This window comes from Ambystoma mexicanum, chromosome 5p, assembly GCF_040938575.1.
Source record: "Ambystoma mexicanum isolate Mex_15411 chromosome 5p, UKY_AmexF1_1, whole genome shotgun sequence".
NCBI lineage: Eukaryota > Metazoa > Chordata > Amphibia > Caudata > Ambystomatidae > Ambystoma > Ambystoma mexicanum.
Genome location: NC_090930.1, coordinates 687,010,701 through 687,031,251, shown reverse-complemented (window position 1 = coordinate 687,031,251; position 20,551 = coordinate 687,010,701). Strand labels below are relative to the sequence as shown.

At 44.2% G+C, this 20,551-nt stretch overlaps 2 protein-coding genes across 3 annotated transcripts in view; one reads left to right on the top strand and one right to left on the bottom strand.

Moving 5' to 3' along the window:
- The window catches only part of DNAAF6 (dynein axonemal assembly factor 6), a 502,401-nt gene that overhangs the window by 153,602 nt on the left and 328,248 nt on the right, over window positions 1-20,551 (top strand). The gene's annotated exons all lie outside the window — the stretch shown is intronic.
- Window positions 1-20,551, bottom strand: part of LOC138481588 (uncharacterized) — a 185,728-nt gene that overhangs the window by 3,274 nt on the left and 161,903 nt on the right. The window contains exon 5 of the mRNA XM_069613796.1: window positions 10,154-10,315. Coding sequence (XP_069469897.1) covers window positions 10,154-10,315 — 162 coding nt within the window. The remainder of the gene's footprint in view (window positions 1-10,153; window positions 10,316-20,551) is intronic.

Here is a 20,551-nt window from a genome sequence, read left to right as displayed (position 1 = left end):
CCAAGGACAAAAAAAGAAAAAAAACAGGTGGCTTACAAAGGGTAACATTAACCGAGGGGCAAGTGCTGCAACAAGAGGAGCAATGTACACATATACAAAATACCATTAATACTAGGCAGTTGGTAGGGGAGCTCTCTAGTAGGCAAGTAGATGTAGTTTAAACCCATCTTTGAAGAGAGCCTGTGTGGAGCTGGCTTTTAGTGTGATCGGCAGTGGATCCTTCTCGAGCGGTGAGAGTATGGTGAAAGAGCAGAAGTAAAAGGAGGCAAATTGGGGCAAGCCAAAAGTGAGAGTGAGTGCAAAGTAGGAACTGAGGGAACATGATGGTGAGTAGACAGAGATACAGACAACCATTGCTAACTTTGTAAACTAGAAAAAGTAATTTATAATGGGAGTGGTTGTAAATGGAGAGTCAACCAGCATGGTTGGTGTCAGTAGGAGGCGATCTGTGTACGCTGAATAGAGTGCAGGTGCAGGGACTCTGACTAGAGGGCACGAGGAGTACAGAGGAAGGTCAAATAGTAGGCATGATCATTAATTGAGTTTGCTGAGGATGAAGGTGGAGATTAGAGTTTTTGTAGAGTGGTAAGAAGTTGACACATTTTCCGAACATTAAGAAGGTTAATACCAGCAGTGGAATCGGTGGTGGTGATGAATTGCTCTAGTCAGATGTCTCTTTCAAAGAGAACCCAGAGTTTGCAATCCTCGGGCAAGGGAGCTAGACAGTCAGGAGGAAAGCAGATAGGAGAGCTGAGGGAAGGGATGGTGTATGAAGCTAGGAGAAAGATGACTTGGGAGCAATATGTGGCAAACTAGATGAAGTGGAGTCGTATAGCCTAGTTTGAAGATTATTGACATGCAATCAGAGGGCATCCTCAAATTGCCAAGCAGATAACCATATTCAAAGACCGCCTTGATGACCAAAAGTCTTGGGAAAGGCATGGGGTTACCGTAGGAAGTGGAGGGAAATGCCCTTTGACCCACCCTGATTCACTTTTTGAGATTCTCCGTCAAAGAGAATTATGCAACTAGCGAGAGAGAAAAGAAAGACCAAATGGGAAGGTCCTCAGATAGAATTCTATCAAAAACTTGCACCGGGCATCCTTGAAAAAAGGAGATGTGGAGAGATCAAACAGGATAAGATGTATCAGGGATTTTGTGCCATTTTCTCTCTCAAATTCTGAGTCGGAAACAGGAATGTGCCGGCATTAACCCCAGAGGAGGCGCAGAAGCCTTTGCATGAAATAACAGAAGAAACAACTTACTTATGCAAGGCTCGAGCTGAAATTATTCTGCTACAGAAAACACATCTGAATGCGACCGATTCCCCAAAAATTGCAGAAAAATGTACAAGTCAGGCTTTCTACAGTCCAGCAGTGGCGATGAAGAATGTGGGGATGGATCTAATTGGGAAATCCCTCCCCTTTCCGGTAGAAAAAATATAATAAAATCTCCGGGGGAGATGGATGCTTGTACTGGGGTTATTAGTGAATCCGAAATATCTACTAATGCCCACTTGGCCCAACTTAGGATGATCCCTCCTTTTTTCAATCAGCACAAACCCAACTTCAACCCAAGTTTGGCTGCCGGATGCTAGTGGGGGTAACTGAAATGAGGTGTTGGTAGGTCTAGCCCTCCTAGGTGCCTCATATCGCCTGCCATTAGAGCTTTCTGTGGAATGTTGAGACACTTTCCTAGTTGATACTTGGAGAAGCCTACATCATATAGACAGACTATACTGTGGAGTGGAGGAATAGTCAAGTGGCGTGGGAAGAGAAGTGACATCAAAGGGTGGAAGCAAGAACTAGGAGGAGTGAAACATTAGAGGGACAGCAGAGCGCTGGAAGGAGCAAGACTAGAAGTTCAGTAGTGAGACTAGAAAAGAAGGGGTGAGCGTGGGCATGAGCGAGCCAGCTTAAACTCAGAAGCTTAATATTGAGGCAAAATCCCCAAACCCTATTAGAATACTAACAACCGGATATAATAGGCACAGCTAGTAAGTCCCTGGGGGAGTTTAGATATCATTAGGGGAGTTATCTCTATCATAAGACCAGTGCTTTGACAGTAGTGGTTACCGTTCATTAGAACTAACTGGGGATGCGAAAGCCTGGGTTAGGGAGGAGACTCTGAGAGACGAGTGAGAGAGGTACGACCCTATGTCCTACAAAGAGAAGTGAACTGTCTGTGTGACTTGTAGTATTTTCTGTGCCACCATCTGTGATCTGTGACACCGGTGGGACATATACCAGGTACAAAACAATTTAGAAAAAAGGCATACAGGAAAACATGTGATTTACAAAGGTAACATTAAACTAAGGGAGCAAGTGCTTCAAAGTAAAGAGGAGTAATATACACATTTACATAATTACGTTATAAAGCATCACTGGAGGGAGTGGTGGGGTGAGGTAGGGAGTATTGGGGAATGGGCATGGTCAGTTCCCTTTTTAACAAGTAAGTGAATTGTAAGCCAAGCTTTGAAGAGATCCACAGTGGGGGCTTTAATTGTGATGGACACCGTGTTCCAGTGGAGTGGTACGAGCATCTAGAAAGAGAGGCAGTGAGAGGAGGGCCTGAGAGGGTGTAGGGCAGTGAGGTTGAGTGCAGAGGAGGGTTAGAGGGCACGAGATGGAGATACAATCAGACAAGTACTGAGGAGAAGGAACTTGAAAAGGGAGCAGTTGTGCATGGGTAGCCAACCAGCATGTTGTCAGTAAGTAGAAATGGGATAGGTTGTAAAGAGTGAGTGTTGCAAAGTTGAGGAACGAGAGGCTAAGGAGTAGGCTTGAATAGTAGGCAAGTTTGCTGAGCATGAGGGTGGAGATTAGAGTTTTTATAGAGTGTTTACTAAGAAAAGGATTCATTTTCCAAATATTGAGGAGGATAATACGATCAACAGAAATTAAATCAAAGAGGAGCCCAAGATTGCAGCCATGAGTGGGAGAATAGGAAGGTCAGGCAGGAATTACATAGGAGGGGAGGGATATGTGAGGGGTCAGAAATGTGAGGCAGACACCTTTCTTTTAGATTTTATTAAATCATCAGTTTCAATGCCTCAAATTGCCCTCCTAAGATTGGCAAGGCGAGAATCGCTAGCATGACATATGCTGACATATGCTGACGACCTTGCCATTTCTGATCACGCTCTTTCAGGATGTAGATGCATGTAGATGCATGTTGGGGGAACTGGCCAATTACGCAAAAGAGAATTCCCTCGTAATCAATGTTGAGAAAACCAAGACACTGCTGATTACCATTAAGAAAGTCAGCAGAGTAGTAATGACCTCCAAAGTTGGAAAAATTGATTACGTAGATCACTACCCATATTTAGGGTTGGAGAGGAGTACAGCGTTGGACTACACTCATATGTACTAAGATAAGAAAAAAAACCTAGCATACCAACTTATCTGTTATGCAGGTTTGCTCATCAGACTGCAGGTTACTCCCTCGAGGGAATATTAACTTTATACAATCAATGTTTCTTCCCTGCTATAACCTACGGTCTGGAAGGGCTGAGCATGAGAGATCTAAGTTGGCTTAACCGAGTGGAGGGAGTCTTTTGAAACTCAGACCCTCCGTATCCATGGAACTGTTGCGTTTGGATCTGGACCTGATGTCATTAGGGGGACAGGTGGAGAGAAAGAGGGGAGAATTATAAATAAAGTCCAAGTTAGCACCAGCATGCCCTCTTTTGAAGATCTTGGGTGCTAAATGTGGGAGGAATCATCTTACTGAAGGTGATACTTACGACGACCTCGTAATGTTAACATTCAAAATCATAACTTGGTTCCCAAATTGGAAAGCAAGGGGCGGCTATCAGGTTTTTCCACCCTAAAAAGTCATAAGCACGAGTTTAAAAGACCACAACTGTATATTATTCAGAGTCCCAATCCTGAAATGCGCACGCTTTTATTGTGCCTGCGAACAAATCAAATTCAAATCAAATTCCATTGTTGTCAGTATTGGGCTCTCAGTTGAAACGATCCCTAGACAAAAGAAATGGTCATGTCTGAAAACTTCACGCTTCTTGTAAACCGCAAAGCATCTATTTACAGAGTGTACAACATTGGGTGCACTCTACATGTGTGCCTATGAGAGCCTTGTAAGTGACTGAGGGCCTCATCACAAGTCCGGCGGTAACCATGCCAGTAAAACCGGCAGGTTGCCGCCGGACCTGCACATTTTACCGGCGCCTGGCCTGCCGGAAACACCAGGGATTACAACCCTGGCGTTCCGGGAATTCAGGTGCCGGTAATTGTAAATCCCCATTCCCATGGAGTCCGGTAGGAATGGGGACCACGTAAGCACCGGCAATGTTAATAATGGTTCCGGTGCTTCCGTGAAACTCTGCAGGCGGGTGCAGTTCCACCTGCCAGGTCTGACCCTGACGGGCGGGACGGCACCTGCCCACAGAGTCGTACTGTGCCGGTCCGGTAACAACAGTGCCGGTAGTCTTACCGGCACTGTTGTTACCGGACCGGCATAGTTAGAATCATGCCCTGTGACTATATAAAATCGGATGACTTTTGGAATTGTTTAAATTCTGCCGCAATCTCAGTACACATTATACTTTACAGGGTTTGGAAGCAAATTGGAGTAGGAGTAAAATTACTTAGATGCTGAACAGAAACCGTGATTGCTGGATCAATTATAGACACAAGTCTACTTGCACTCTCTGCAATATACAATTATACGTTCCTTATTTGAATACTGATTTCAATCCATTCATATACTGTCTCTGCACATTTTTATCAACTGTGCAATGATATCCCCAATTGCACTTTTACTATTTATTTGTATATTTGCACATGGTCCTGGGATCATCAACAGTGAAGTGTGGACTATATAATTTCAATGTTGACCAATAATAACACTGATGTCTATGTATCTCTTTACCTGAACGTTGCTTATTTGCACACATGTATATTTTGTGCCTAGACCTTGAAACCGCTCTTTATTTCTGTCTTGCTTATTTGCACATGGTATCACAACACTATTAGTGCAATATGAGTAGCACTAAGTCTTTTTACCAATATTATTGGTGCCCATTACTATGAGGTGTACAAATAACGAGAAATAGGTATATATATTTTTTTTAAGATTTCCTGGAGTTTTAGGATTTTATAGTGGCTATGATTTTTTAATGTGGAATGTGGTTCATAAATGTGTATTTGCACTAGTGTATATGTTTGTGTTTATGTGTAATTTTAGTGTTTTGTAAAAAGTCGTTTGACTAATTACAATAAATTTAAATTAAATTAAAAATCAAATTAAAGATTTTGGACAAGGTTGCATACATCCAGATTCAGGAGTTCTTGAAAATCCATAACATACTAGGGTCAAAGCAATCTGGGTTTAGGAACACCCATAGTACTGAATCTACCCTGCTAGATTTTAAGGTGAATATTTTACACCACTTTCAAAAAGGTAGTACAGTACTTATGATGCTACTTGATCTATCCTCCACCTTTGATCTTGTTGACCAAGCCATCCTTGTCCCAAGACAACAGAAATCAGCCCATTTCTCCACTGAGGCAGCATAGTGGATTAACTCCTTTCTGTCTGGGTGGTAAACTAAAATTTTCTACAACGAATCAAAGGCTGAGGAACTTTTGATCTTGTGTAGTGTACCCCAGGGGGCGGCGTGTGTTTCACCCACACTCTTCAACATCTTTAGAATCCCGCTCTCTGAGATGCTAAGGGAATTAGGGGTTGTTTATGCGAATTATGCAGACGATATGCAGTGACTGATCCCGCTCACAGGGAATCGTGCAAAAGATACCATCACTGTGAATAACATCTACAGCTCGATTGAATCGTGGATGGTCAACAACTGCCTGGCTCTTAACAAAAAACAGAGCTCATTATCGCGGGTACAGCACCCCAGCGTGAAAGTTTAGCAAGGAATATCGGTCCTTTGCCATCGCAGATTGCACCATAGCCACGTTTCCCAAAGTGAAAACTCTGGGTGTTGTTCTTGATCAGTAACTGAACTTGAAGTCACACGTCAATGGCGTTGTCTCTAGCTCATCATACTATCTGAAGCTACAGCCCAACTCAGGCCCTTTCTAAACCCTTCCAACTGTGCCACTATTGCAAGGAAAATTATTGGGCCCGCTTGGACTTCTGTGCAAGCCTTCTGCAGGGCATCAGTAAAGGGAAAATGCTTTGTCTACAGATAATTCAGAACAATTCGGTCCGCGTGCTGGAAGGCCTGTGGAGGACTGATCATGTCTCCAAGGCCAAGAGGGCTCTGCACTGGCTCCCAGTGGAGAGCAGAGTCACCTATTGCACCCTTTGTATCACTCATAAGTGCTTCTAAGGTGAAGGTCCACGCTACTTGGCCGAGAGGATAGGTCAGTGATTGTTCCCATAGACACGCAGCCAAGTGACAGCTTTATAGCGGCAACAGAGGCCTCACAAAAACAGTTAATCCCTATTTTCAAGTTCAGAATAGTGATGGAAGGAGAACTTCGTATGATTTTAAGCAAGCTTAAACCAACACATTGTAAGGGAGATATTTGCCCAGCAGTACTGGTTAAGGCCTGCTCAGATTCTCTTCTTAGTATTCTGACAAAAATAGTTAATACATCATTGAGTGAATGCCACGTGCCCAGGGATCTTAAAAATGCATGGATAACTCTGCTAATAAAAAAAACTGGATTAGATCCAGACATACCGGGAAATTATAGACCAATCACAAACTCTCCATTCTTGCTGAAGATTTTGGAAAGGATGGCCTATCAGCAAATACTGGAACACCTGACAAAATATGATGTCCTCAATAAATGGCAATCAGGCTTCAGACCAGGTTTTAGCCCTGAACTGGCGCTCTTGGATGTGGAGACAAATATGTTGCATAACATGGATAATGGACAAACCATGCTGCTGATGGTATTAGACTTGTCAGCTGCTTTTGACTTGGTTGAACATTCACTCCTGCTGCATAGACTGAAGGAAGTTTCCAATTTCAGTCAAGATGCGGTGGCATGGATACGCTCCTTCCTGGAGGACAGTTCTGTTAGGGTCCGCAGTCAGGACGCAGAAGCCTATCCATACCCTTTGCCTTATGGTGTACCACAGTGCGCCCGTCTGTCTCCCTCGCTGTATTTTTCCACGGCCCCCATGTGTCAATTGCTATAGAGTAAGGGTATTTGTCCCAGAATTGCCAGATTAGGATCAGAATTTTCGGAGTTTAGTATAGCCGAATGTAACATTTCGACTAAAAAGAAGATCAAAACTCTTGGAGTCTATTTGGATCAAAATCGTTGAGACTGCACATCAGTAATTTGGTGTTGATTTCTTCTTAGCATATAAGACTTCTTTCTCATATATGTCCATACCTCTCCATTAAGAGCAATGAGACCATCGCTAGAGCGATAATAGACTCTAAAATAGACTCATTGTAGTAGACTGTTGATGGGAGTCAATAAAGGTGAAACTGCTAGGCTACAGGTTATTCAGAACCGTGATGTCTGGGCTATTGTAGGACTCAAAAAACATGACCACATTTCAGAGGCTAGGAGTATCTTACACTGGTTCCCAGTGGAAGCCAGGATACACTTCTGTTTGTTAACTATAGTCCCCAAGTGCTCGGATGGCTCGAATCCACAATATCTAGCAGAAATGGTAACCAAGAAGCCTGTGGTGAAAAATTTGAGATCAGATCATTCTAATTTGCTTGTGAAACCTAGAGATAAATTAACTCAAGACAACAAGAGTGCTTTTCACACAGCAGTTCCTAGACTCTGGAACTCAATTCCGCCTGAGCTCAGAAGGGAAGAATCACTGGATAAGTTTAAGAATAAACTGAAGACCCATCTTTTTAAATAGTCCCTCTGTATTTAGTAGTCATTGCAGGTATTCTAGGTTAGTTCTTCTTGTTGTCCACTATCTGTCTGTTACCTTCTTTTAGGTGTCACAATATGCGCCCATATGCCTTTGGATCTGTTTGGTTTGGGCGGTACAAATTTAATAAAGTAAAGTAAAGTGAATTTGCTGGCTCCCAATGTGTAGAGTCATCCGATCTAACAACTCCAACCTTTTGCAATGCCCCACCTCAAAGCTGGCCATAGTTGCAGAGGGATCCTTTCCACATTCCCCACCTAGATGCTGCAATGTGTGCACCAGCCTCTCAGGCCCCCCCTCAAATTTCAAACGTGAACTTAAAACCTCACTTTTTGACTGACTGGACCCCCAGCCACAGCTTCCTGACTAAGCCCGATTCTGACATATCCTCTTTGACTTGTTTTTTTGTGTGTTTCTGTGTGTTTATGTTTAGCACTGCAATGCCTAAGGACTGCGTCCATGCGCTTTACAAATAAAATAAATAATTGGGTTTGGGTCAGGGGTACAAAGAGTGGTACTTCTTCTTCTTCGTCTCTTAATATAAGAGGATTTGTAGACCCTGTGTTATCACTGAGATTTTCTGGTGTTATACCTCGTGGGATGGTTCTGACAAATTAACTTTCTCCTATGATCACAGAGGAGGTAAGAGGTTCTCGAGACAATATCTGGTCTTGTGACCTGTATCCCCCGTACAAGAAGCACTTCTTCTCCAGAACGGGAGCTAGAGATAACTGAGTTTTCTGGCTCCATTCCTCCTCTGCATTATACACAGGTTCCTCAATGAAGGGAAATTATGTTACTGTAGAGATAGTGAATAGTACCTTCCCCAGTAGGGCTCACAACTAGGGTCTTGCTAGTCTGGAGAGTGGGCTGGGCATTATCCCTTGGTTATTTGGGTGTTTTAACCTTCTCAGGGTATAGACTGGTATTCTCAGCTCCTCCAAGTCCCATAATGTCGTCACCCCTGTGGGAGGACATTGAGGCTTTACACTCTAGATTTTCAGGGTCTTCCATTTCCAGAGGGAAGGAACTTTCTAACAACGTTATGTAACTGGGAAGGATATTATTTTCCCATGAAGACATGAAGACTCATCTTTGGCTTGGTCATAACCTAAGTTAGAATCTAGCTCAATCTCCTCTTTTGAGCAATTTAACATTTTCTTGGGTCTTATTCTCGCTAGAGTGGTTCTCAGAGTGCGTTTCCTTTCTTCTTTTATGTGTCTCATTGATGGAGGGCTCCCATAAGGTCAAGTATATCAAGCTTCCCATCAACTCGCCCCTTTTAATCTTACTGGATTCAACGAGAAGTTCAAAGGGTCAAACTTAATATCCTCTCTGCAAGACAGAAGAGCTAATAATCTTCGCTCTGTCTTTTGGCCATTTTTCCTGGGAGTCATAATATAAGTGACCAAACTAGGGGTAAGGTTTACCTGTAGGTCCAACAAGAGGATTACCTTGTCTCTATCATGAACTAGGTAGTCACAGAGACAAAAAAGGTCATAACTGTTCCCCTCTATGGTTTTTCTCACTGGAAGAATGGCCTGGGACCTTAATAGATGAAAGGTAACCCCTATTCTAGGGTTTAGATGGTTATGGGGTACATGGTTTCTCAGCCGACCCAGACCTTGCCGCCTTGACCCGATGAAATGCGGTTGATCAGTCTGTTCCTACAGTAGATGAAATACTGGTGGAAAAGATGACGTTGGTCAACTCGTTGGTCAACTCTTTTCTTGGTGAAGCAAGCGTGGGGCTAGTGATCATTGTATCTAGCTTATTGTTCATGTGGGTTCCCCAGTTTGCGCCAACCAGGCCAGATCCCATTCTGACACCATATGTAAGGTGGGGAAGGAGGAGACTGACACACAGTGAATTAAGAAATGCACTTTGCTTGCTTTTGCATGGCAGAAGACGACCAGTGTCGGAATCTCATATGCAGACCGAAGATCTCAACAGTGCCGTTAGGAAAGTCAGATCTTGTGATGTTCAGAACAATGTAGCTTCAGCGGTGGAGCACAACTGCAAATCCACCTACTAATTGATAAAGACTGGGTACACCTTTCTATCCCTAACCTGTATCCACTGCCTGTAACCCAGTGTCTCCTCTCTGCATCTTCTTACAATTGTTTTAATCCTTAAAGTCCCTTTTAATAGTGTATCTTTCTAATGGTAGCTATATTATTTTACCCTTTTAATCTATCCTCTGGTTTTTCAGTGGTCTGTTTACATAATATACATGCACGTACAAAGCCTCAAATAACAGACAAACTTAAAGAAGTAGAGTATGCTGATGAGGACATACGTGACAAACCTGTGGAAGTAGTGTGAGAGCCAATTGTGACAGCAGGCCGTGCTGTGGAACTTGTAGTGGAGGCAAATTGGGAGTGTCCAGCAGATGAAAGGAGCGATGACGGTGCTCTTGCTGGTGCCGCTGTTAATGCTGCTGCTTCATATGTAGGTGATGGTGTTGCATCTGGTAAGAGCAAATCATACACAATATATAGAATAGTTTAGTGTATGGATGGTCTCCAAGTTTGAATTGCTTAGTTATTTTCTTCTCTAGGAGTGTCTGTTCAATGACTGCAGTATTGTGTACCAGAGGTTTCTTAGTGTATGTTCTTGTTGCGCAATGCTTCATTGCTTCCTTTCTAGGATAGCCTCTACTTCTAATTGTAGCCATATTATTAAACCCCGAACTATAGCCCCTTGTTTTTCCCAGCTCTCTGTTGCATCACATTATATACTTGCACATATCTTTTTTTAATGTGTACATATAATCTTATAAAGACCTTATACACAGTCCAATCCTTTCAACAAACCAAACACACAATATACTAAAGAAAAACAAAATTCAAACGTATCTTGTCCTAACAGAGAAACGCCTGCAATAAATCAAATGTCACTTTGGCAAAGCAAACAATATAAAACAACAAATTAAAATCATTGCCATTTACAAATTGCACCCACAGTTGTTGCAGTATTTCCTGAGATAATCCTCCTTAGCTTATCTAAACTTATACTTCTCTTTCGCTGCATAGCCGACAGACTCTATCTCCCCTGGCGATATCCATACGGCCACCCATCACCTCCAACAAGGGCATAATATTAAATTTGATCTCTAAATATTTCCTTATGGGGTTTCCGTATGGGCATGCCTTGAGATATTTAGCCGGGGAGCAATTACCCTCAATGTATCTCAAGAATTCCATGCTATTAGATTTGATTGTGAGCACCATAACTTGTCGGTCTCTATCCTGGGTGTGCAATACTCAATATAGGACAGTTTTAAAACTCCCCACGGACAATAAAAGTGATTCTCTTTCCCACACCACATTAGAAGACTCAATGATTAACACCACGTCCTATCTAAGGGGGATATTCAAGGAGTTATATGCAGACCATATATGATGTAACAATGAGTCACCTTCCCCTGTAACAAGATTTCTATAAAGCAATATTACCTTCGGTCTACATACTGTTTTACAGCTAGGCAGATTACATTCCAAAGTTAAATATTCAGCTGGCAGAAAAGAGCTTAAGTTTGCTCATTTCCTTAGGGTTTTGGCCTCTAATTTATCTAGGCAAGACCTACACATGCAACCCCATATTTCCACCCCGTATGTTAAAATGGAATAGATTTTTGCTTTGTACAATGTAATAATAGCTTCCAGAATATGTCCTCCATGAATCCTTGAGAAAGTGATAATTCCTCCCACTATTTTACTGACTTTTAGTTTGACCAATTCCCAATGACGAGTCGTTTTTTTTTTTTAGTCCATGCAGTGTGTAATCCATGATGATCAAGTTGTCCGCATAGCCTGCCCATATCAAAGACTCAAATAGGAAATAAACTTACACCTAACCAACGCAAAGATATTTAAAGGCGTAAATTGTGCAAATGGTGGACATACGTGACAAACCTGTTGCAGTAGTGTGAGAGCCAATTGTAACAGCAGGCAGTGCTGTGGAACTTGCAATGGAGGCAAATTGGGAGGGTCCAGAAGATATAAGGAGATATAATGGTGGTGTGACTGGTGCAGCAGTTAATGCTGCTGCTTCATTTGTAGAGGCTGGTGTTGCAGCTGGCAATAGCAAATCAAACACAATATAGTCAAAGTTTGAATTCCTTACATGCAGTACTGCAAATATTGTCTATTCAATGGATGCAGTATTGTGAACGAAAGGTTTATTGGTGCACCTCCTTGTTGCACAGTGCTTCATTGCTTCACATCTAGTATAGTCTATGCTTCTAATTGTAGCCATATTATTATACCCTGTACGCTATCCCCTTGTTATACAGCTCTCAGTTGCATCACATCATATACTTACACGCACAAAGACACAAATAGCAAAGCAACTTGCACCCAACCAAAGAGAAGATATTTACAGGCTTAATGTGTGCAGATGGGGGGCATATGTGACAAACCTGTGGAACTGGTGAGTGAGCCAATTGTGATAGCAGGCAGTGCTGCAGAACTTTCAATGGAAGCAAATACGGGGGGGTCCAGAAGATGAAAGGATGGATGACTGTGCTGTGGCTGCAGCCGCTGTTGATGATGATGGTACTGCTGCTGCAATTGTAGATGGTTTTGCAGCTGGCAAGAGCACATCAAACATTATCTATAGATTACTTTAATGTATGGATAGTCTGAATTCCATACATACAATACAGTAAACTTGTTCTTCTAAGAGTTTACTCTATTCAATTGCTTCAGTGTTGTGTACCAAATATTTGGGGACCCCAGCATCTACATTTTGTTTCAGTACACCAAGGTAAAATGAAGATACAGTGTATCTATATTATTGTACCCTATTAGTGTATCTACAATGATGTAGGAGCCACAGCCATGCTATGGGGTGGCGAAGAACAAATAGTTCACATAAGGCGGTGTGGAGATGACATAAGTTGCTGACTGAGGTGCAGGTATGCCCACCTACTTGCTCTGCGTTATGTCCTGAATGCTAAGTCTGCAGTTAAGTACTGCTAGGTATAATGGAAGTGGTTTATGTCACATGGTTAGGCCAAGCAGAATGAAACAAGGTTCGGATGGTCCTGTAATGTCATGCCTCTGGATTGTAGCGTTAGGAAGTTCATTGTTAATGTAACTGAGTAAATGTATCATACTAAATTTTCTGTATAAAGCGCCCTGTGTAAAACTGTATAAAAACCCAGAGGTTTCTCTTCCAGTATTTTGGTACGGGTATACCCTGCTGGTTTTTCAACCAATTACTACACACCTGTATGGAAACTTTGCCTCTGTCTTTGCTGCCTTTTCCCCATATGATTATTTGGTGATCAGCTACAAGTGTCTACATTTGGTGGAGTCGCGACTTGGATTCACTGTGACCAGCTGAGACGGTAACAGAAGTAATATACCGCCCCCCTTCCAACCACTATACTTGGGCAAAGGATGGCTAAGAGACCTAATTGAAACTTGTAAAAGGGGTTTTGGAGAAGAGCTGCCGAGAAGGTTGGTGTTTCTGCTTGGGCTTGTATAATGAGGCACAATTGGTGGATAGTGGATACAATTAAGAGGCGGTAGTCATAATAAATAGAGGGGAAATGATAGCTAAAGGTTATAACTGAAAAAGCAAAGAGAAAAAAGCAGAGAGTAATTAGTGGAAAATGTAAAAATAGCACAGTCGGTAAGATAAATAATAGGGGAATGCAAAACTGAGAAGATGGGTACTGTGGGCGGAGCCAAGAGAGAAAATACTTAGTTTCAAAGTAAGATAAAGGAACTAGTCAGTAGATGAATGACATGCCAATAAGCATAAGATATAATACACTTTAATAAAATTGTGAAGAAATCCATCTAAAGATCTGGAAACTCCATCCACCCCTGTTAGAGTATGTAAGTATAACACTTTATAAGCTAACAACCAGAACCGTGCATGTACCTATAATTATTCTTTTATACCGTGCTCGGGATCGGGATTCAAACCTGTGTTGCACTGCACTGCACTGCGTTGTCTTGCTGCCAAGACAAACAAGTTGCCCCTGAGATATCCCTCGCAAAATGGAATACAATAAATAGATGTAGACCGGGCCCTGTGGATGCGACATTTTCACTTGAGAAGTATTTTTAGAAGGTTAACGGGTCATCATTCGATTCCAGCAAAATGGCAAATCTTTCTGAATTGGCTCACAGAGGGTTTTAAGAGGTTAGGGGATTTGAGATCAAGAAATTCAGAAGAATCAAATATGAAATTCCTTAACCCCTTAAGTGCAGAGGACGAGATAGCTTGTCCTCCACACTACTTACCTTTGGGGGGCAAGGGGGGCACCTCCCCCTTGATGAGTAGCAATCTCCCCAAGCCCCAGGCAGTGAAGGGGAGGACTTCCCCTTCCGTGCCTGGGGTTCGGGGGTGCCCTGACGTGATCAGGAAGTGAAATGTGTGGGTTGTCCACAAGGCCTAATCCTGTCTTCCCCATGCCGTTCGGTGTACCTGTGGTTTCGCCTTTTCCCTTTGCACCCAGTCCAGTGCACCCGCACATGTGGGATACCGTTTTTGTTGGGACACCTGTGGGAACGTGGGAAAGTAGGATATGTGTTGTTTTCTCCTGGTTGTGATAACGTTTTCATACATTTTTCTGCTGCGGTTTGTTACACAACCCTGTCATTTCCCAAGTGTGCCTTACATTTAGTCGCTGCTTTAGGCACCTTACTCTTTTGTGACCTATACAAGTCACCTATCCTTCAAAAGGTCCACCTGTGGCCTTTCAAAATATGTATGCTTGGCATTCTTCACCACATTGGTTTTCCTTATTTTCAAATGCTAAGTTCGTCAGTTTAGGCCATCAGTATAAAACTACTGTGTACCATGGCTTGGTTCTCGACTTGTGGTATTGCTTGTTTTGTGAAACCTTACAAACAATGTGTGAATTCCTAACTAGAAGAGTCAGGGGAATGTGATGGAAGCAATTACCTTACTAGTGCAAACATGTCCAGCACATACCTTTTTTTCTGTCACTTTTCCATTTTGTTGCCGAACTATTGGAGTTATGTGTACATAGTTGTTGCCTGACCTGTGCAAATGCCCCTTCCTGAACTTCCTTTTATCTACTTTTCAGAAATATGTTTATTTTTATTTTGTCCATTTGTAATGCGCCAGAGCCCGCGGGCCTCAGGGCGCAGGGAAGTAAAGAATGAAAGAAAGAAATACGGGACAGGGGGGTTAGAAGGAGGGAAGTAGGATTTACTCAAGAATATGCCTTTCTGTGTTTCCACTGAGCTTTCCTACCGTCCTCTTTCATTCCGTGCAAGCATGTCCTATTAAAGACAAAGGGGAATAATCGTCTACCTCCCACAAAACTGAAGGTACACTTATGAAAATAATATTTTTTTCTTGCCACTCAACCTGTTTTTGAAACTTGGTAAATGGCAAAATCAGAACTGCAAACTTTTTATTCCTCGCACTTACAAGAAAAAAACCACAGGCTCCTTTGAACACCATTTTATTGGCATTTTCTGAAAAAACACAAAATTTGGTCACTTTTATTTTCTCACACTACCTTACAGCAAACAAGGAATCCTTGGTGATGTTATGATCACCTACATGTGGGACGAAAAGGGTGCAAATTTGGCCAGGAGATCACTTGTAACAAAAAGGTTACAATGGATTGAATGCGACATACTGAAATGTCCAAAAAGGGCTCAGCAGTGGGAGCGAAAACCCTCATCAGTTAAGGGGTTAAACTAGAAAAGGTCCAACAATTTAGGAAGGAAGGAAATGAAGCACAAACCGCATGATCAACGCAAGCAATACGAGCTCAACCCTGACAAGCACCCTTCCAAAGTACAGCAAGAGCATCACTACAGCTTCAAACCCTGGTCGGCCAGGCAAAAAGCAAGTCCACCACCAGCCCCTCCCTTACCAGTATAGGTGCCATTTACAGCACCAAAACTGTACATCTACAAACACCACTAAGACAGCCGCCACATGTGGGTGCTGATTTAACTGGTAGCCTGGTAACCGTGCACGCCGTGGGGATTTGAGGAATTTGTGAGAGTAACCTGAGAAGTTTACTGAGGAGTTGCAAACTATAATCCAATGTTCTAATCCTTCATGGGTTGAAATGAATCAGCTCATTAGCGATTATGCCAGCTGAAGTGCTCCAGTGCTTGATTCAAGAGTGTGACTGGCCTATGGAGTATGTGAGGTATGATGCTGAGTTGGCTTAGATTAGAGATGCTTGGATATAAAAGCTTGCTGTGATATGTCCATGTAAGACTGATTGGGGCAAGATCTCAATTGCAAACAGAGGAAAGAAGACTCTCCAGTGGACTTTCTAAATAGTTTGAAGGTTGTTTGTACGCATCAGATGACACATGAAGTGATAGCAGGGTTGTTTGTGCAGGGGCTGTAGCCCAAGGTACAGCGAAGATTAAGATGCCATTAATTGTTTGGCAAACAAAGCCTTTCTTTGAGTTGATTTTGGTAGCAAATGATTTAGTTTCAAGCCAAGAGCAAAAGAAAGTGGCAAGTGACGGTAAGTTAATAGCTTTTCTGGTACAACATTTGCAACAACAAACAGCTGGGTGTAAGCCGCCAATGTTTGTGAAAATGGGATGAGGGCGTGCCCATACCAGGAAGGGGTGCAGGACACACACAGGGCAAAGGCCATGGAAGTGTACTATTGGCCAACAAGGACTTTTAAATGGATTTGTAACCATTAATATCAGTTGCCACTAAAGCAAACGGGAGGGGCATTGGAAGGATGAGTGCCAGAATCTGCCCAAGCAACAAGCCGCATGGGGAGAGATTATAGTTCCCTCTGCTTATCCTTTTCCAACCTAAAAATCCAAATAAATAAATAAAATAAATCCAAATGTATTCTGAATACCCAAAGGAATAAAGAGTATGATTGCCATGGGGCAGCTGATATCTTGTTACAGGCATTGGTGGAAACTGACCAAGAGGGAAGGTCCCTATGCAAGCTTCAAAATGAATTCTGATAAAATGTATAAGGGTGCAGACGCAGGAGACTGACACACAGGTGGCATGGTTGTTGATATCAACTTGTATACCAAAAATAAAGAGATAACCTACCTCTCCCTGTTGTAGGTATCTTGCCTTCTGGGTGTTCGCAATGCCTGGGGAATTACTACCTTCACCTGGCCTTCCTTGGCTTTGTTCTCACACTATCTTGGCTTTTACTGTCACAGTTTCCAACACCAGGGGGAGTGTCTCCCTTCCCCAGGCCTTTTCTCAGGCTTACTTCCCAGTTCACCTCACCAGGGGAATGTCTCCCTTCCCCTTGCCTTTTCACAGGCTTATTTCACAGTTCACAACACTGGGGGGAATGTCTCCCTTCCCCAGGCCTTTTCTCAGGCTTATTTCTATGATTTGTACACTTCTCCCCAACATACACTTGGCTTTTAGTCTTATGGGTCCTAGACCCGTAGGATTTTCTGCTGGTAGTGCAACAGATCTGGTTCACTCACCTGCCAGGTTGAAGATGACTGATGAACTTTCCTCCTTGTGGGTGCAGGCCCCAGACCTGTATTGCTTCACATATTACTCCCACAGTCTTTTTCCCGGGCTATTTTCTCAGCCCTTCTTACCACAATTCTTATTTGGAGCACTGGTCTCTCTTCTATTGCCACCTGCCGGCCTGTGTTAGCCCCTGCCTTCAGGGAGAGTTTCACTGGGATCTGGTCGGTCCTGGGACTCTCTTTTCATCTTGGCGTGCCTTCCGTCGAATTACTTCGAGCCACGACGGCTCCGCAGCTGCTGGTTCCCTCCCGGTTCTTCTACCGATGCAGACCGCACACTTCATATTCCTCCATCAGGTAAGTCTGCTGCTTTCCAGTAGGGAGAAGGGTCTTCCCACTTCCGACCCTCGGGAAATGCTTCTCCTTTTCGCCTCATGTTCCGGTCTGCCTTGCTTCTCTCCGATCCTCCAAGGAACTTCTTTTCCTGTTTTCCCTCTTCTGTTTTGAATTTGACTTGACCAATAGGAATTCAGGTCCCCACTAGAATGTTTATTAGTGGTTCCACGAGCTGTAGGGGAGGCATTGTATCACAAGTATGACAATAACACAAAAGATACAATTTGTAAAACCTTTATTCAATTTTGGGGGTGTGGAAAAACTCCTACTTTGCCGTATAGTTAGGATGGGAGTAATCTCTACCATCAAATAATAAATAAAACAGTCCTAGTTGAGTCTGTCAAATCAAAATGGCCTATACTAACAAAACCAGATGCCTGCCCTATCTCTTGTACAAAAAGTGTCTAAGAGAATATGTATGCAAAAGAAAATCAGTGTTAGAATATAAAGAGTAAATGGAGCTGAGTCGGCTCTCCTCCCCACATTAGACAGCACGGAGTAAGGCGGTCCCTGTAGACAGGATTATACCCCCTGGCTCAGGTTCTCAAAACAAAGGCAGTTCAAAATGTGGATGAGGCCCACCTGGCCTTCCATATTAAAGTCTCTCTTTCCAGCTTTCAAGTCTGGCTCAGACCTTTCAAACCAAAATGTTCACGTAGGTCTCCCTCAGTCTGGCGCAACCCTTTCAATGCAAAATGTTCACGTAGATCTCCCTCAGTCAGGCTCGAACCTTTCAAACACAACAATTAAAGGGATTCCCTTCCCCAAGCTTAATTCACATCCTTTAGGGGTTCCCTTCCCCTAATTTATTACACTTCCGGTCTCCCTCAGTCAGGCTCGAACCTTTTCCTGATGTTGAAGACTTTTGAATGTGCTTGGCATTTACTATAGACCGCCGCAGGACCACTTCGACTTTCCCCATCAGCTCACACTTGTGTTTTATTTGCCCCAGTGTCCCTTGGTCTGGGTAGTTCGAGGGGATTGGGTCCTCCAACGTATTCCATATCTATGACCGTAATCACCACAGCTGTGCTGCTTCGGAAAATCTTCGGCATCTGCGTCCTGTGTTGATGACGTCGATACTCTGTCCTCGAGGGCCTCCGTCGAACCGACGTCACCGGATGTTATAAGTAGGACGCATGACACCCATAGCCTCAGTTCCGTTTTTTCCACAAAAGTGTTCGTTACTGAGATCTCGGCGCGCCTCGGTTCTACTGAATCCTGTTCTTTCGGTTCTTCGAACCTGTTCGTAATGATGTCTTTGTCTTCTTCCACCCAACGGTCGGGTTTTAAGAAGTGTCGGGTGTGCGGGTCCAAGATGTCGTTGACGGACACGCACGTAGCTTGCCTCTGGACTGTGTCGACTGCCAGTCGCTTAGATCGAAGGCCTTGCGGGAGCGTAAGAAGAAGCTGTCGGTGGGAAAGGTGGCCAACCCCCGGAAGTCGCTATCCAACCCACTTTCGATGGATGATTCGAGGGGCGACTCTCCGCATCGTCGTCGTGTTTCCGGGGGGGTCTAGGTCCGGGAGTCGGTCTCGCCATTCCTCTGCCTCTTCGAGGCACTCACGGAAGTGCCGTCACATGTCACCTTCCCCATCCTTATCCGAGGACTCCACCCGTCGGCGGGTTGCTTGTCCCAACAAGCATTCCACTCCTGAGGAATGGGATTCCTTCCGAAAGGAGATGATGGCGATTTTTCAATCGCATTGCTCCGGTCCGTCCACGCCGTCTAAGGACGCCGGCCATGACCGTGCTAGAGACACCGCTCGTCCGTCTTCGGGCTCGAGCGGTCGTCACGACCTCCGGGTGCCTTCGAGGTCCTGGTCGGACAAGGATGGTCGTTCTAGACATGTCCGTTCCAGGTCCCGGTCCTCGACGCCCTCAAGACCGGATGAGCCAGTCTAGAGCGTTGACAGACACGCACGTAGCTTGACTCTGGACTGTGTCGACTGCCAGTCGCGGTGCCGAGGTCGTTGAGGGACTCTCTCGAGGCTCCGCCTCCGATGAAGTGATCGACGCCATTGGCGCCCAGGCCGTCGAAGGACACGCCTGGTGCTCCGCTCTCGAGGCCTGTGTCGACGCCGTTGAAGTTGTCGGCGCCCCGCTCAATGTCGACGCTGATTCCGTCGAGGCCCTCGATGCCTTTTGAGGCTGCTTTGTCGAAGGTATCCCGTGGCACGGTGGAACCCCCCAGGAAGGATCTGGCCAAGGCTAAGAGTATGTCTTTGTCCCTTTTTCTGTGCCCTATTTCTGTCCTTTGGATTTTATTTCTGAGGGGGATGAGGGATCTGAGGAAGGTTTGGTGCCTGAGGAGGTGCCTGACGAGATTTTGTCTGGTCACAGCCAGATTGAAGAACTGCGTCAGTCACTGCACAATGCCAGTGGTCTGGACACCTCTCCGGAGGTGGAGTTCTATCGGCCTGAGCCTGGCACCCATGCCGAGTCCTCGTACCGGCGCCTTATGTCGAGGGTCACGGAATACTTGGGGTGGTCTGCACCACCTGTGGATTTTCTGCAGGATGACCTGACGGACATCCTCGACCAAGGTCCTCCAACTGACCCGGTACTGCCATTCCATATGGCTTTGCAAAGAAGGGTGGCTGCAGCTTGGACTGCCCCGGAGAGTCTCCCGGCAGTGAGCAAGTCCTTTGGGGGCAACGACCTACTGCAGGGAACTCCTGGGGTTCACTACCCTTTGCTCTCGTCTCTTGGTCCGTAGCTCTGCCCCAATAGGTTTGCCTTCACCACAGAAGTTCTTCTCTTGCTCGTGTTCCACCTTGCTCATAGTGTGTTACTATGTTGCGCATTTTATCCGTGTGAGGAGAGATAATTGGTATCAGATGAATGCAGTTAAAGTCAAGTGCTTGACTTT